The 18,492-nt window shown below is 35.0% G+C and overlaps 1 protein-coding gene across 1 annotated transcript in view; it reads left to right on the forward strand.

Moving 5' to 3' along the window:
- LOC123654711 (atrial natriuretic peptide-converting enzyme) overlaps positions 1 to 18,492 on the forward strand; it is a 124,279-nt gene that overhangs the window by 71,674 nt on the left and 34,113 nt on the right. Inside the window, exons 6-11 of the mRNA XM_045590598.1 lie at positions 3,566 to 3,760; positions 8,742 to 8,874; positions 9,263 to 9,415; positions 9,832 to 10,050; positions 10,683 to 10,824; positions 11,794 to 11,975. Coding sequence (XP_045446554.1) covers positions 3,566 to 3,760; positions 8,742 to 8,874; positions 9,263 to 9,415; positions 9,832 to 10,050; positions 10,683 to 10,824; positions 11,794 to 11,975 — 1,024 coding nt within the window. The remainder of the gene's footprint in view (positions 1 to 3,565; positions 3,761 to 8,741; positions 8,875 to 9,262; positions 9,416 to 9,831; positions 10,051 to 10,682; positions 10,825 to 11,793; positions 11,976 to 18,492) is intronic.

The following is an 18,492-nucleotide window of genomic DNA, read 5'->3' on the forward strand; positions in this document are numbered from 1 at the left end:
CTTTTAACTATAATCTATCTATATAAATAAAAATGAATTTTGCTAAGCGCATAATTCGAGAATGGTTTGAATAATTCGGCTAATTTTTTTTGTATGTTTATTAAGGCCCACAGAAGGTTTTAATACTTAAAAAAAGATAAAAAATAAAAAAAAATCTATTATTAACTTTTGATAGAACGAAGTCTATCCGGGCAGCTAGTTTATTAATAAAAATTCTTCTGTAAAATAAAATCTCTTCTTATATTATGAAGAAGAATAAGACGCTTGTCAACAGAAGGATAGATGGGTTACATGACTAGTAATTTCTCATCGCAAAGTTCATGATATAACAACTGGACACATTCGGCTAGTTGTTTCATATCTGTTTGTAGAAGGTTCATACGTAATTAACTGTAAAATTTAAAAGTTTTCAATAGCATAACAATTATATTAACTTTACGCGTTAAACATTTCACGTGACAGTGCAAAGTCAGTCAGGTCAGCAAGTATTAACAAATTGGAATACTTGCAATCTTACGCTTCAGCCTGTAATATCCTAATGCTGGGCGTAGGCCTTTTTCCCCATGTAGGAGAAGGCATCAGAGCTTAATCCACCACGCTGCTCCAATGCGTGCTGGCGGATATATTCCCTACTATGAGTAACGATCGCTATCAGGTGTGAATGATAACAATCGAGACCGATAGCTTAACGTGATCTCCGAGGCACGGTGGGTAGACCAACGAGGACTGCCCAAACACCTAGACCACAGCAAACATCGGTATGGCCAATACAAATGTTTGTCATGTACGGGGATTGAACCCACAACCGTCAGCGCAACAGCCACAAACCAGTGCTGTGACCGTTGCGCCAAGGCGTCGTCAAACTTGTGATCTTATTATCGTGGTTTTCCAGTAAAGTCTCCTTCTGATAATGTAGTAAACGTGTTCACCAACCCGCCTGCCCAGGCAAAACACATGAGTTCACGCCATTTTTGACTCGAACTTGTGGAGGCCTATGTCCAGTAGTGGACTGCAATAGGCTGATGTGATGTGATGATGATGTCATGAATGCAGTAAACTGTATTTTTATTATAGTAACCTTAATAGGTTACTATTAGCCACTACTTAGCCTATCTTACTAGAAATTCAGTGTATTCTATAAGGTCTCATATTTCATGTGTAGAGATGATATGCAGCCAATTGTTTGAGCTATTCAATAGGGCATTGTCTGAAGCAGTGTTTGAAGGAACACGCTCATATATCAAGATAATACCATCTACTCCGATGTGTATTGGACTTAATTAAAATAAATTCATAGCTTTTGGAATTTACTCTTTAAATATAGATTTTCATATAAGGCCCTCGGTATGAAAAAAATATGAGGAGTTAAATCTACTGAACGAATGACCTCGTTACGTTTTTGCGCCGGGTTCTGATACTTATTTAACATTTGATATGGTATTAATCTTTCTCAGACTAGTAAGCCTTTTTTGTGCCTATTTAGACAGTCGTAGTTGATCTGAAGGAATAAATTCCAGTCGTGCGTCGGAGCTGACACACACTTTTTTTGTATTGTAAGCAATTTTAATATTATATACTTTATTGCACTAAAAATAATGTACAGAAAAATTATACAAAAAAGTTGATGGCAAAGGTGGATTTATCTCTAGAAGAGATCTCTTCCAGTCAACCAATGTTCATGAGAGAGAGTGTCATATAGCGGGGAACACAGTGCAAGAATTATTAACATAATAGCTAAAAAACTATAATATATTACATACTTACAGGTATAAATACATACACTTACATAGATATATATAGATATAATACATATACATATACACATATATCATGCATATACATATACACACACACTACTTACATACATATATATATATATATATATACATACATACGTACACACATAAATACAAATATATGATATAATATTATAGGTAATTATATACTTACATATTCATTAAGTAGATGATTGTAAATTGAGTTGAGATATAAAATGCTCCTTTAATTTACGTTTGAAAGAAACAAGGCAAGGACTTTTTTATTGATACTTTTGAACTATACGCATATTTCAGTTTTAAACATGTTATTTTTGAATGTACTGAATTAAAATATACATTTATTGCTTCAGTTTTTAACGCATAAAAATGGTTTGTGTTACCATTACAAATAAAACTAATAATAACTAATAGCTTTCTTAACTAACTTCTGAAAAAGGAGGAGGTTATCAATTCGTTTGTGTTTTTTTTTTTGCGAATGTCAGAATCCTAGAAGTCCTGAACTTTTGACTGTGTCGACCGATTGCGATGATGTTTTTCGGAAGGTGTTTCGTGTCATGTGGTCCCATTTAAATTTAATTGAAATCTAACAAGTACTTTTAGAGTTATATCTAATAATGCGTATTTACTTGACTATTTTTTTGTCGATCTACGTTGTATTATACCGCATAACTTTTTATTGCGTGTACCGATTTTGATAATTCTTGTTTAGGTCGAAAGTTAATGCTCGTTTTGTGGTCCCATTTAAATTTGGCCGAGATCTACATTTTGAGTAATCTTTGATACCGTGTATTAACTTGACTATTTTTCGTCTATCTACATTGTGTTACTTGTCGATGTAATTGAAGTCGTTTTTTATTTATTTATAACCTTGCATTATTGGTTTTATAAGTAAAAATGTAGTACCATTCATTTTTATATGAGAAATAATTTTTGAAATTATCTTTTTTCAATAATAGAATTGACAAAAATCGGTTTAAAATTAAAATGAAATTGTTGTCTATTTTTCGGGGTGACGTTCACTGTCGTGGAAAATTTGTGAGCCTTTTTAAGATTATTAAATTCCGCGGTTCATTTACCACGCTGCTACATTGGCGGATATATTCTTTGGCTACTAGAACTAACGATCGTAAATAGGTGCTTATGATAACAACTTGAGCTGTAACAACTAATAATATAAATCAAATCTATATTGCGATATATGTTATTAACCCCCTTACCCCCCCCCCCCCCTATAACTTAGGGGTATGAAAAATAGATATTGGCTGATTCTCAGACCTACCCGATATGCACACAAAATTTCATACAAATCGGTCCAACCGATACGGAGGAGTATGTTAACTAACAATGTGACACGAGAATTTTATATATAAGATGATACGTGAAGCGAAAACTTTGCACGCATTTTTACGAAAATTGCGCGTACGTGTATACAATTTTGTACATTTATAAAAAATACAATCAATAAAATAAACATTACACTCACTACCATATATTTGACACACACACACACACACACACACACATATATACTCCTTTGTTTATTACTATAGAAGTATAGACTTTGACAACAGAACCTTAACAATGTTCAAACTCATAATTTAAAGTAATTATGGTCAAATTTTGAACAAACACTAGTATCAATAATAACATAAAAAGAAAGACGTACAAAGATCTTAAAATTGAAAGAGCCTTCTTTTCTAGACAACCTTTGTGTATAGGACACGTGATAAAATAAAATAAGGTTTATCTAAGTAAATATTACAAAAACGTTTTTTTTTTTTGTCTAGTACGTGTCACAAGTCGTTAACCGGTCGACGGTGGTCACGTGGCCAGCGCCTACTGAGCCACCAGGAGCAAGGAACCCAGCGCCAGGCGTCTGTTTACCAGTCATCGTTACATTTTGCCAGCAGCATCACATCTCGTACAACTTCACTGTGTTCCCAAATTACATCGGACATTTCGGGCAGAGGGACGCACAGCAGGTCGGTAGTGATCTATTTTCTTTGAATATAGTATCTTTTTTTTTCGAAAAATTATGTTTAATATTAATACATAGGTATAACTCAACTAGTACTTTTAGCAAAATTCTATTTTACATTCTAGACAAAATAACGAAGCGTATTTTATAAAAGCGTATTTAGGTAAGTAGTAGTAGTAAATATCCTGTTCCCCCAAGTGCTGAAGCCGACATATGGTCTAGGAATGCCTACCCGGGCATCCTGGATATCACACGTAAATAAGTTCCACTGCGATAACAAAAAAAAGAATTATCCTGCTCAAAACCGGAAGCAACCCGACTGGAAGATACCACACCTTACAGAAGATCACGGCTAAATGACACTGCCCTCAAGTCGTCCTGTGTACTTATGGTGACTAAGGTGGTCCGACCTCTTGGAATGGGTCGAGGGCATGGGTCGGCAACGCATGTACATAGACTAGATCGTTAGCGCAAATTATAACCATGCGTACTACTCCGCGAACTGTGATTTCGAAACCCTTCTGAGTCTGGGTGTAATATTTATTTGTATATGTATTATTTACTAACTGAAGCATTTTAATAAAATTAAAAAAAAAATTTAAAAAAAAAAGAAATTACTTTGGTTTTGCAAGTAATTTTCCAATTTTTTTTTTTTTGTCTGTAAAAAGCCTTTAAAATATTATACAACTTTCAATGTAGTAATAATTTAGAAAGCTTCAAAGATATATTACGAACTGGAAAACCAAAAATGCTCGTGTATTTTAATGACGGTATTACTGAAGAGCGTGACCTTACATTGTAAGGACGGATTAGAGAGCTTTTGACAAAGGCATAATTGCTCGAAGGCTCGAAGCCTCGATGGTGCATTTTCAATCAATTCTCGATTTCGTATGTCGCAACTGTATATTTAATTTAACGGTAAAATTTAATGCTACTTATTGCTTATTGCATAATTCAATTTTAAAACAGAGTTACTACTTAGTAAATTCAATGTCAATATTGAAAAAAAAGGAAATTTTTATGTATTGTTTGATAAACCATTTAATTTCATAGCTAACAAAAAATTTTTCTCAAATTTTCACAGTTTTTTTCTTCAGTATTCAAAAAATAAACGATATATTAACGTCACGAGCTTATACTATACATATATATGTATATCTATCAAACCACTATTACGAAAAATTAAAAAACCGAAACAAAAAAATTGATTATGAAACACTAAACAAAGGTGATTTAGAATTTTCTCCATGACAACTATCGATGTCCAAATTCCTGCATTTTTCAAAATATCTTTATACACCATATTTATATTCCTGCTCTACTTCTGATTAAAATATTGTCTAATAAACAAAAAAATATTCTCGATTTCAGAATATCCAATTTCTTCGCAATTGATTTATAAAGAACGAACGAAATTTTTCTCAATCTCGAATGAAACCAACCATCCATTACCGTCTTCGATCTCGCGATAAACAGTCAAAAAGCAAAGCTAATGGCGTGTAACTCTTCGATTTCAATATAAACGTCATTCAGTGATTAACGTTTCGAACGAATCAATCATTGTCAGAACACAAAGACGTTTACATCCCGGGACGTGACGGTGTGTCTTCCAACAAAGGGTTATTTATTAGAACCGGCGTGGCAAAATTAATTCACTTAATGAAGTTAGGAAACGTATTGTACAATGTGACTGTTTCATGGATGATGATGATGTGATCTAAGGATCTTGTAGTGCGATAACAATTAATTAGAGGATTGATTTAGTGCTTCCAGAATGTTCGCTTCAGCCTGTAATATCCCACTACTGGGCATAGGCCTCTTTCCCATGTAGGAGAAGGATCAGAGCTTAATCCACCACGCTGCTCCAATGCGGGTTGGCGGATATATTTCTTACTATGAATAACGATAGCTATCAGGTGTACTTGATAACAACCGGGACCGACGGCTTAACGTGCTCTCTGAGGCACGGTGGGGAGACCCACAAGGAAAGCACAAACACCGAGACCACGGCAAACACCTGTATGGCCAATACAAATGTTTGTTATGTGCGGGGATCGAACCCGCAACCGCCATTACTAACCAAAAATTATATGCTACGACTTTATTCTGCCTTAAATCAACCTGATACTGAAGGTTGATTATCTTGAATTTATTTCCTAGACTCTCGGCTAGTTTCAAATTTCTTTATCGCCCTAATTTGAAGTTTCCATTAGAAATAAATAGGTACTAATAAGCAACACAAAAATATTAACATATTTTCAAGTTTAGTTTCTAAGACATATTCTTGCTAATTGAGTAGGTCAACTTAGGTAGGGTAGAACCGGAATCAGTAGTAACAGAAATCTGTAGCAGCCTGACTGGGGAAGTACCTCGACCTTACAGTAGATCACAGCTAAATAATACTGCTTTTTTAACCAACTTCCAAAAAAGGAGGAGGTTCTCAATTCGACTGTATTTTTTTTTTATGTATGTTACATCAGAACTTTTGACTGAATTGATGGAAATTCTTGAAAATCCGCAATAACTTTTTACTGGGTGTACCGATTTTGACAATTCTTTTTTTGTTGGAAAGAAGATATCCTTAGTTTAGTACCATGATAAGTAAACCAGGATCTGATAATGGGATCCCAGAGAAATCGAGGGAACTTCTTGAAAATCCGCAATAACTTTTTACTGGGTGTACCGATTTTAATAATTTTTAATTTAATCGAAAGCTGATGTTTGTCATGTGGTCACATATAAATTTCATTGAGATCTGATAACTACTTTTTGAGTAATCTTTGATAACGCGCAGTTACTTGAGTCCTTGTAAACATTATGTTTTTACATTAACTGTGTTATACTTACCCTTTATCCCAATCCTATTCCACAGATACAATCATAATCCGGACTAAGTCAAACAAGTTGCAACATGTAATGGAAAACAAAGTATGGCAGAAATCTGTACACTAATAGCCTTACACGTGTTCAGAGTTCGAACACTCTCTAAGTTGAACACGTGTTGATGATATGAGCATTAACAACAATATTTACCAAGAAGTAGGTTTTTTATTAATTTGGGTAAACACGATCGACAATTAATAAATAAGTCCTGAGTAAATATTTGGACGAGACGAAAAGATTTTTGTTGTTTTGATACTAGTATCACATGAAGAAGTACAAGAATAATTTGTACCTATATTTAATTCTAGCTACGTAGGCACGCGTGTTCTTTTTTTTTTTAACTGAATTCATAAAAGGAGGAGGTTACTCAATTCGACCGTATATATATTTTTTTTATGTATGTTCGGGGATAAGTTTGTCGTTTATGAACCGATTTTGATAATGTTTTTTTTGTTGAAAAGGAGATATCCCTGGTGTGGTACCGTAGTAAGAAAACCAGGATCTAATGATGGAATCCCAGAGAAATCGAGGGAAACTCGAAAAGCCGCATAAGTTTTTACTGGGTGTACTGATTTTGATAATTTTTAATTTAATCGAAAGTCAATGTTTATCATATGGTCTTATATATCATATGGTATTACTTGTCGATATAATTGAAGTCGGTTTTTTTTCGTTTGCCTGCAAACACAATTTTTATAGTACAAGTACTAGTGGTAGTAACACTTTAATTTTTAATACTCCTCATAAAAGCGGTAAAGATACCATAAATGCCAAGTATTTTAATGCTTACCATAGAGTACCTTAAAAACTCCAATCAAAATTAAATTTATTCAGTTAAGATGAACGCTTCCAATAAAATGCGCTTCAGTCATTTTCGAAGCACACATTTCTTAGAGACATTATTAAAAAGACCTAATGCATAAAATAGATAATAAATGAGCAGAAAAAAATTTGAACTTCGAACAAAGTATAAAAATAAATGAATACAAACATAATAATGCCCATATGGCCAGGATGACGGTCCTTATTTTTTATACGTGTATTTTGAAGAAATTTTCCTTATCAGCAATATTGGAGTAGACAAACAGCTTGTACAACTATATCTCTATCTAATTTTTGCGTCTCTTCATAAAATTACAATACTATAGAATGTGTATGTATTAAACTATGTTTATTTTGCCCTTCATCAACTTATGAAATGTAATTCTCACAGCAATCACTATTATCACTAGTCTGCAACACTTAATTATCGAACCAAAAACTTTGTAGTTTCCAAGTAGTCAGTCGACTGATAAACGTAAAGCAGACTAAGCGACGTTAACCCAACATGCACTACCACTAGTTAAGAACTACTAGGTTGACACTTGTGTTCAACACTCGTAGTAACTTTGATCAAAGAGGACGTGTTACGATGTCTAAATGCTTCGTATTATTTAGGACAAATAACATATTTTTATGTAAGTTTTTGTAAGTTCCTAAAAAAATATGATATACCTTCCTGTCTTCTGAAGTTACTTATAACTATGTAAGGCGTGGATTTTTTTATAACAAAAAAAATTGTCTACGCGCACTAATGTAACGTTTGCGTATAAAATCGATGATTGTATGATGACAGTTTTTGGAGTTTCTCGATTTTCATATAACGCCGTACCGGGGTATGAAAAACCGTATATCGGGATATGAAAAAAAATTGAGAAGAAAAATCTTCTGAACGAATGACCTCGTTACGTTTCTCGTAACGCCATCTATCGGAGCTCTATTCGGTATTATTTGATTCGTTTATTTACCATTTGATATGGTATTAATCTTTTTCTTAGACTAGTAAGCCTTTTTTGTGAGTATTTAGACAGTCGATCTGAAAGAGTAAGCTCCAGTCGTGCCTCGAAGCTGACACACACACTTTAAATATTAATATAATTTTAGAATCAATGTCAAATAATAACTTAGTGTTGTGTATTGTATTTTTGAAGAAAGTACGTTGAGTAATGGATAGTTGCGTGGTATTAAATATTGCTACAAATATATATTCCTTGAGGGTATTGTGTACAACATTAGTCTTGAGTTATTGGTCATAATAATAATTCTATTTTTTCTTTCAACAGGATTTAGAAATTTACGACGCTGTTGTCGACGTCCGCTGCTATGAGCTCACGGCGCTCTTTCTGTGTTCAATCTTCGTGCCCAAGTGTGGCCCTTTGGGTCATATGGTTAGACCGTGTAGGAGTCTTTGCCATGGTAAAAATCATCAATTACTGCTAGCATTTATTACTTACTATTTGAGATATATATTGCACAACTACCCAATTACTAATGTTTACAACCTTATAAGACTTGACCTCAGGTTAAGTAATGTTGAAATACTATTATGACGCTATAACAGTATGCCATAAAAATCGTCTTCGTATTTTTTTTAAATAACAAATTTGCAAATTCAGGCAAAGTTGATATTAATTAAACTATAATTATTGGTTCTGCAATTTATATATCAGTCAAGTACATTATATGCAGCATTTTTCAAAATAATTTAAATTTAAACAACCTGTATACCTCACATAACCTACCTTTTCTTGCAATATTTATATCTTAATCAAACTCCAATAACACTCTTAATTGTACAATGCAGAAACAATGCGTCGATGCGGTTTCTTCCTGGAGGTGTTCGGCTTGTCGATGCCTGATTATTTGCAATGCGAAATATTTCCTGAATCAACTGACACAGACGTCTGTCTCGGCAACCGAGAGGTTAAGGAAGCGCGTTTCAGAGCGTCTAAACCAGGTACTGTAAATTAAACAAAATAGTTTAGGTATGATATCCATATACAAAAATGTTTCGAGGTTGACAGTCAATATTTAATTTCGTAATTTCTCCTTCTTTATTTAATAAAATAATTATGAAAATTACTTTTACATTTTAACTTATTCAACAAGTTTAAAATCAACCTTTTCATACCAAAATCAATACTACTGATTCAAGAACTGCTAAAAAGAATCGTAGCTATTATAAACCTTTTTTTGGCAATAAAAATATGGCAATATATTTATTTATACTACAGCATCCCACTGCTGGGCATATCATTCTTTCTTTATATGGGAGAAGGATATTCAAAGTTCAACAACACCAAATTTTTCTAGAGACTTAACATTACTTAAAATTTATTTATTAATTAAATAAATTTAATTGTTACCCAATAGTATGTCCAACCGGATTTCAATGCGACATGAACCGCTGCATCCCTCACGACTGGCGCTGCGACGGTCACGTGGACTGCGCTGATCGTTCCGACGAGCTCAACTGTCGCGTCTGCAAGCGAAGCGGAGATGTGCACTGCGGGAACCAGCGCTGTATCTCTCAATCTCATCTCTGCGATGGGAAGATTGATTGCCCCTGGGGCCAGGATGAGAGGAACTGTTGTAAGTATATTATATATGAATATAAGATGGATGATTGCAGGTCGAGGTAGGTTTTCTATACGTGTGTTACAATTTTTTTTATTGGTTTTTGTGATCCATATAAAACTTAGTCGTAGCCGGTTTTTTTTGGACAGCTAATAAAGAAATGTATGACTATGTATTTTCATTCAAGGTATTACTAATTATGTACAAAAAGACAGTATATATATAATTTTCAAAAGAGTAACTGCGGAGTTTCTTGTCAATTCTTCTTTCTCTACAGAATCTACATTCCGCATCAGCGGTAGCTTCACTTTTAAAAATAATAACCATTTAAAATTTTTAATTTATAAAATGACGATTCGAATGTGCTTGAAGCCTATTTGAATAGAGTTATTGTTGAAAATATGTGCTAATTTGTAAAAATTATTGTATACTGTTTGTTTCCACTGAAAATAAATAAATAAATAAATAAATTCAAGAAGAATTTGAACATAAATAATCTACCGATATCACTATACGAGTATTTAGTGATTTCGGTCTTAGTGAATATAATATAGTATTTAATAATTTCTATAACGTAGTATATAAATTATAATATCTTAGAGATATATATTTTTTATGATATGTTTTGCTATTTAAATTTCCTGTAGTGCGTCTCAGTGAAGCTAACGGTGACGTCGGTAGTGGCGAGCTGCAGGTATACCGCGCAGCCAATCAGTCGTGGTTCCCCGCTTGCATCACGACGCTGGACGAACCCACAGCCGCCAAACTCTGCTCTATGCTCGGATACTCGTGAGTATCTTTCAAATATTTACAGTAATTATAAATATTTTTCTTTGACATTCTTCATAATAGCTAAGATTTGAGTACGATTCAATCTGCAACATCCCAAAACTGGGCATAGGCTCTTATTCTCCGTTAGTAGAAGGATCGGAGTTTAATCCATCACGCTGCACCACTGTTTGTTGGCGGATATATTCCTTATTATGTATTAACGATCGCTATCATGACGACAACCAGGACTGACAGCTTAAACTGCTCTCTGTGGCACGATGGGGAGACCCACAAGGACAGACAACCAGACCGGAAATAATTATGTGTATAAACACAAATATCCACTCCGAGCGGGAATCAAACCCACGACCGCCGGTGTTTAGACGCAGCCAACAACCTGGCTCACGTGCCAGTACACCAAAGCAGTCGCCAAGAAAAACTTAAGAAAGAACTATTACTTGAATATCTATTTAAATCACCAAGACCGGCTGTAATAAAAAAAAAATAAGCAATCAAGAATATCATGATTTCCATCCTTGATACTTAATAATAATAGTGTTTGCTCGCAAACGCAAAAAACCGACCGTCAATTACATCAACAAGTAATACAACGTAAGTAGACGAATTAAATTAACAAACGCCTCCCACGTTTCCATCATCAGATCATCCAGATTGGGATTCCATCATCAGAGCCTGGTTTCCTTATCATGGTACCACACTTGAGATATCTCCTTTCCAACAAAAAAAGAATGATCAAAATCGGTTCATAAACGACGAAGTTATCCCCGAACATACATAATACCTATATATATATATATATATATATATATATATATATGTTTGTGTGTGTGTATACAGTCGAATTGAGTAACCTCCTTTGTTTTGGGGTCGGTTAAATAGCAGAAACTCATGACCAAGAAACGTCAAGGATCAAGAAAGTTTCATATAGACGTCATCGGTTTCACTCACGAGGTCATTTGTTCCCAGCTGGGTGAACCGAAGCACGGCGGTGAACTCGGCGGGCGCTCGCGCCGGTCGCGGCCACGCGCACGTGCACGGCGTGGCGCAGTCCTACCGCGCCTTCCAGCGGAGCGAGGGCGGCCTGCTGCGGGAGCTCAAGGACTGCCGACACGACACCAGCAGAGTGCACCTCGTGTGCAACAACTACGGTGAGTGTAGCTTTTGATATTATTGCTTAGACTGTAGTCACCACTAGCAGGCAGCAACTCGTCTGTGATAACTATGGTCGGAGTATTCAATATTACTGGCGCTTGGACTGTAGGCATGACAGAAAGATTCACCGTATGTGCTATTACTACGGTAAGAGAATCTTATGATTTTGTCGTTTGGGCTATAGGTATCACACTAACATGATGCACCTCGTCTACAACAACAACGATGGGTGCAGTCACTTGCCACTTTTTTAGGAAGTTGGCTAGCAAGCGAACGGTCCACTAGATATTAAGTGGATGTAATAGCTTATAACCTTTAAATTAAAATGCTGGAAGCATTGTTATGCTGGAAGCATTGTTGCATGTTACTACACTATCGATGACCTCCCAGAAGCTGTATCTATCTTACCATAGGAACAAAACGGTTATTTGAGTGCACTTCTATTTAGCAGCAGAAGTCACCTCTTCTGCAACAGCTACGGTAGGTGCACTGTACGATGTTGTTGTTTATGGCATTAATGTTGTCGCGGAGACATCAACGTAGTTGAAAGCAATAGCACAGCACTCAGATAATAATGTAAAAAGTATGTTCTTACATCAAAAAACAATTACTTCTTCCTTCTTCTTAATTTTTTAATATTATGCACGACAAATCCTTTCAGACTGCAATTACTGTGTCAAAATAAATAAGAGAAAATTGGTCAAATCGATAGTACTTTGCAGTTTGTTATCCAAAAGCCGCCAAATTAGCTCAATAAATTTGATTTATTAAATATTGAAATACATTTTTGATCTAGTAACTATTTTAAAATCGATGGAACTAATTACTAGATCTCTTGTAATTACTATCGCTTTCATACAAGAACTTACAAACGTAGTCATACACATTCTTGTACAATATTTAATGTTTATTTTTTTTTCATATATCTGCACTTTGAAACGTAAACACCGATAAAACTTAACAGCTTCATTCCGCTAGTAATCCCAGTCTCTATTAGCTGAGCTCGACCGGGCCGACCGCTCCACGCAATGATTTTATATATATAATTATTTTATAATTGTAAATACACATATAGTACTTATAATGCATATGCTATAAAATTTTATGATATATGCGTAACTTACATATCATAATCATTATCATCATCATTTCAGCCTATTGCAGTCCACTGCTGGACATAGGCCGACTCAGACAATGATATATGGACAAGTTCATGCCAAAAATGGTTTGCGCTCATGTGTGTTACCCATAGTCACCATGCTGGGCAGATGGGTTGGTGACCGTAGGGCTGGCTTTGTCGCACCGAAGACCCTGCTGTCTACGGCCTGTTTATTTCAAAGCCAGCAGTTTGATGGTTATCCCGCCATCGGTCGGTTTTATAAGTCCCAAGGTGGTAGTGAAACTGTGTTATCCCTTAGTCACCTCTTACGACACTTACGGGAAGAGAGAGAGTGGCTATATTCTTTAATGCCGTAGCCACACAGCTATTACTGTACTTGACTAACATACATTGATATTTATTTTATTAATATTTTATAAATGTATGTCGATGTAACGCTGGAAGCTTTTTTCGGTTAAAGCATTCTAAAAACAATGAAAACTCGGACTAATCAGACTATATTTTAAAATATATGGCTGTGGAGATAATTCTTTAAAAAATTTTGCGCTGCCACTCAAAGGTTGAAGTATTTTGACTTCGTACAGGCATCAGTTGTTTCTCACACTACAGGATCTAGTTATATCGTTTCTGGAGAAGTAAACTATAATTATATTTAAATATTTAGGAAGAATAACTGCGCGTCGCGACTAGTCTAAATCAGAAACGATATCGTTAACATATATCACGAATATAAACTTCATTCGGTACAAGGGCAGCAAGCGCAATACCATAACAATGGACTGATTATGGTTTTTTGGGTGTATTTAACATCGGAATAATACAATATATTATAAATATGTGTCTATACTAATATTCCACATAGGTTTGTTATTGTATATATGTATGTATATGTGTGTGTGTGTGTGTGTGTGTGTGTGTCTGGTCACACGTTTATGTCACAATAAAAGATCGCTTTTCAGCGATAAGGCCGCTCTTTTTACCTTATGACACTTTGTTAAAATCAATCTGATATGTATTATTTTTGCTTTGGTTTACAATGAAGTATATTTTTATGTGGTTTTATGTTGTTATGTTTGTTTGTTGATGATGATAACGAAGTGTGACATTAATTGAAATACATCACAATTAGGTGTAACTGTTTTTTTTTGCATTGGATTATTATTGGCGATTTTGTCATGAAGACGAGATTTGATGATTGACGATTTTACAAAAAAGATCTCGTGCGATATATATATATCGTTCGCGATGCTCCTAATCTAGCTAACTTCTATAGGTTGCTAATGCTTGCCAAGTCAGTCAGTCAGTTCACCCTATTGCAGTCCACTTCTGGACATAGGCCTCCCCAAGTTCATGCCATCACGGACATCCCGGTTTTCCGCAATCCTTATCCAGCCTACACCGGCAATCTTACGTTGATCGTCGGTCCAACGGTCACTCTCCAGGACCCGTCTGCTCCAACAAATACTGGTCCTTTGACACAGATGACCAGCCCACTGCCACTTCCACTTGCTTATTCTGTGGGCTATGTCGGCAACTTTCGTTCTCTCGCGGATAGTCTCATTTCTAATCCTATCATTGAGAGAAACCCCAAGCATAGCCAGTTCCTTTGCACATTGAACAACTTTAAACTTGTGGACCAGTCCCTTCGTCAGTGTCCACGTCTCAGCTCCGTATGTTAACACAGGCAGGACGCATTGCTCGAAGACTTTTGTCTTCAAGCATTGTGGAATCTTCGAATGCTTGTCAAAGCATACGCTTATTTGCCAATCTAGATAAATAAAAAAAGGGTAACCTGTTTATCGAACAATTTCATAGGTTATTGTATCTAACTTATTGCAACCATTTTAAACGTCTACTTTTAGCAATAAATACGCAACAAATTGACCTGACACTACCCCCAAAGAGTCGATGTCAACAACCTCAGCGATTTTTTTATTAAAACTCAGAAGTCCACTAGAATGTTTACAAATTATGTAAGCGATGCAAAAATCCTGTTTACAGTTGGTTTTATTTCAAACCGTGCACATTCTTGCCATTTTATTGCGGGATGGAAAAATGTCAGAAAGTTAGTGAAATTGCGCCGCCGGTCGAGATTTGTTTTTGATGGGTAGAATAGCTCTGAATTATTTCGACTCTGGAATATGTTGCTCGTTATGTAATGCGTTTGTAGTGCAGATGCAGTGGCATTAATTAAATTAGTTTACACCACAGATTATATTAGCTGATATAATGTTCGAAATACAATAATAATTAGACTTTTTGGTGCAGTTTACGGTGACTGTCTGTTTTAAGGTTGTAGGTTATATTTTGTGTATTGAGTCTGGATGTAATATTGGTATATGTATAATCTATATAATAATATATGAAGCAAAAACTTTGTACCCCTTTTTCGAAAATTGCGCGGACGGAGGAGTATGAAATTTTGCACACTTATAGTTTATATAGAGGGGTGCAGAATGCTATTTTTTTTAAACATGCATAAAAATAAATTTAATCATTAAAATAAAGCATAACACACACATATATACTCTTTTGTTTATCATTATAGCAGTATAGTATTTATCAACAGAACCTTCATCATCATCATCATCATTTCAGCCTATCACAGTCCACTGCTGGACATAGGCCTCCACAAGTTCGCGCCAAAAATGCCGTGAACTCATGTGTTTTACCCATAGTCACCACGCTGGCCAGGCGGGTTGGTGACCTTAATAATGTTCAAACTTATAATTTAAATTAATTATGGTTGAATTTCGACCACTGGGTGACCACTAGTCCCAGTAATATTATAAATTTAAAAAAATTGTGAGGATATATGTATGTAGGTTTGACACTATTTTACGCAAAAACTACTTCATCGATTTTAATGAAACTTGGTAAGAATGAACTTCAAAACTTGGTAGAATCTAGAACATGGACTTCTTTTATCCCATCATTCCCACGGGATCAGAAATTACGTGGGTGGAACCACGTAGCCCAGTTAGTGTATAAATATACATTTAAAAATACTGTGGTGAGCGATTACCTAAAACACACATTAAATTGGTTAACTTAGAAATAGAGGACCACGTTAGTATCTAATATATAAAATTCTCGTGTCGCGGTGTTTGTAGTTAAACTTCTCCGAAACAGCTTGACCGATTCTCATGAAATTTTGTGTGCATATTGGGTAGGTCTGAGAATCGAACAACATCTATTTTTCATCCCCCTAAATGTTAAGGGTAATCCAACCCAATTTTTTTTTATTTTTCGAGATATTATTTATTTTTTATTTTATTATGATTTGACGTTGAAAAATACATATAACCCTAAATTTTCACCCTTCTACCACCAACCCCTATTTTTAAATAGCGTTTAGCGGCAAGACAACGTTTGTCGTTGTCAGCTAGTGTTTATATATATTTATTATTTAAAACAAGTTACGCCGGCTATGTGGCATACTGTAACGTATACAAGTAAATCCATTTTCTCCTACTGAATACTTTTTCCTTACGCAGAAGTGTATAAAAACCTAATTCTGTTGAAGATTTGTTTACAATGTTGCTCTCTTATTTTATTTCAAATTATATGTATATTTTAATTAGAAAAATAATTATGAATAAAAATTTAATTTTAAACAATAATAACAAATAAATGAAGGTTATTTATTTGAAGGTTATTTGTTTTAAAAAACGTCAATATTCGACCACTACTAGCCTTTACACAACATCGGAGGTATTATCAGTCAGAAAACTTTACATTCAGCATACAGTTTTAAGGAAGCATACCTCCTCAGATTATAATATAGTAAATTTTAAGAAGAGAAGAAAGGATAATGTTTTTATCACTAAACGTGCTCACTCACAATTCGCTCAGTGTCAGTTCGGATATATGTCATCGTATTTATATAACAATATCAATAAATTCCTAAATATTCATCTGTTGACACTTCGTAAATGTAGAAATAAGTTATCGAGTTGACTTAAACCTTAGATTACGACCAGACAGAAAATCTTCTGAATAAAATAAAATCAGGCTGAACCATGTACACGCACACGCATACGTTCAATTACGCGCATACACACACACGCAAGCGCGCGCGCGCGCGCACACACACACACACACACACCCACGCGCGCGCGCGCCCACTTACACACACGCGTACACACACACGCGCGTACACACATATATGTATATTTATGTATGAATATTTAACTATATTTGTTTGAATATTTAATAATTTATTATTTTTTTGTTGTTGAATATTTAACTATATTTTTGTCTGTTTGTTTGTGTGTTTCTTGTATTTAGTTTATAATGGAAGAGCGACTGTATCTGGCTCAGGTGCTTTCTGCACCTAATTGAGGGAGTCAATCACAATGTATAAAATAACTCGATGGTACTGAAATAAATATATTTTTCATTTTCATTTTCAAATGAATATAGACGTGTTTCGAGATCAATCTTTATCAGAGAATTCAAACAAAATATACCATAATTAATTCCTTTATTAAACACGCGGAGACGGCAACAATTATGAAACAGACAATCAAGGCTTTATCAAGCAAACACAATGTGTAAACATCGACTGGGTTATGTATACCGGTTTGATTATGTTTCGTTTGTTTGTATTAAAGCTCTCGTTTCAAATTTTATAAAATATACATAACTGTGATTTATTTTCTTTTTTTTTCTTTCTTCTCTCTGAACGTAGCAGAATCGTGTTTCATGTATGGGGTTAGGTTAGTAAACTGAGGTAGGGCACAGCAGGAATTCCCTGCTCAAAATATGGAGCAGCCCGACTGGGGAAGTACCTCGACCTTACACAAGATCACAGCTAAATAATACTGCTTTCAAACAGTATTGTGTTCCTGTTGGTGAGGAAGGTGACCAGAGCTCCTGGGGGGGATTGGGGATTGGGTCGACAACGCGCTTGCGATGCTTCTGGTGTTGCAGGCGTCTATAAGCTACGGTAATCTCTTACCATCAGATGAGCCGTACGCTTGTTTGCCGACCTAGTAATATAAAAAAAAAATTGGGGTCTTCTTTTGTTTTGCGCGGTACTCAATAGTGCTGAATTGGCACTAATGATTTTGCCAATGTCACGTCGAATAGTGAAGATACGACGGAATTAAGTTTAATCAATCAAATTGGATGTAATAGTCATAGCAATACTTACATAATAACTTTGCCATCGGTTTTCTATTGTACAAAACTACGCCCAGAACGACAACAGCATATCTGGTGTAGCGGTGCGAATAATTGCATAAACACAGACGTTTTGCGGTTTTAATTAATTTATTTATACTTTATTGTACACCACAACTACATTTTAGGTAATAAACACATTGAAAAACATTTACAGACTGTGAAGTACAATGGGCGGACTTATGGGTTTTTTAGCCATTTCTTCC

This window comes from Melitaea cinxia, chromosome 1 (assembly GCF_905220565.1).
Source record: "Melitaea cinxia chromosome 1, ilMelCinx1.1, whole genome shotgun sequence".
Classification (NCBI taxonomy): Eukaryota; Metazoa; Arthropoda; class Insecta; order Lepidoptera; family Nymphalidae; genus Melitaea; species Melitaea cinxia.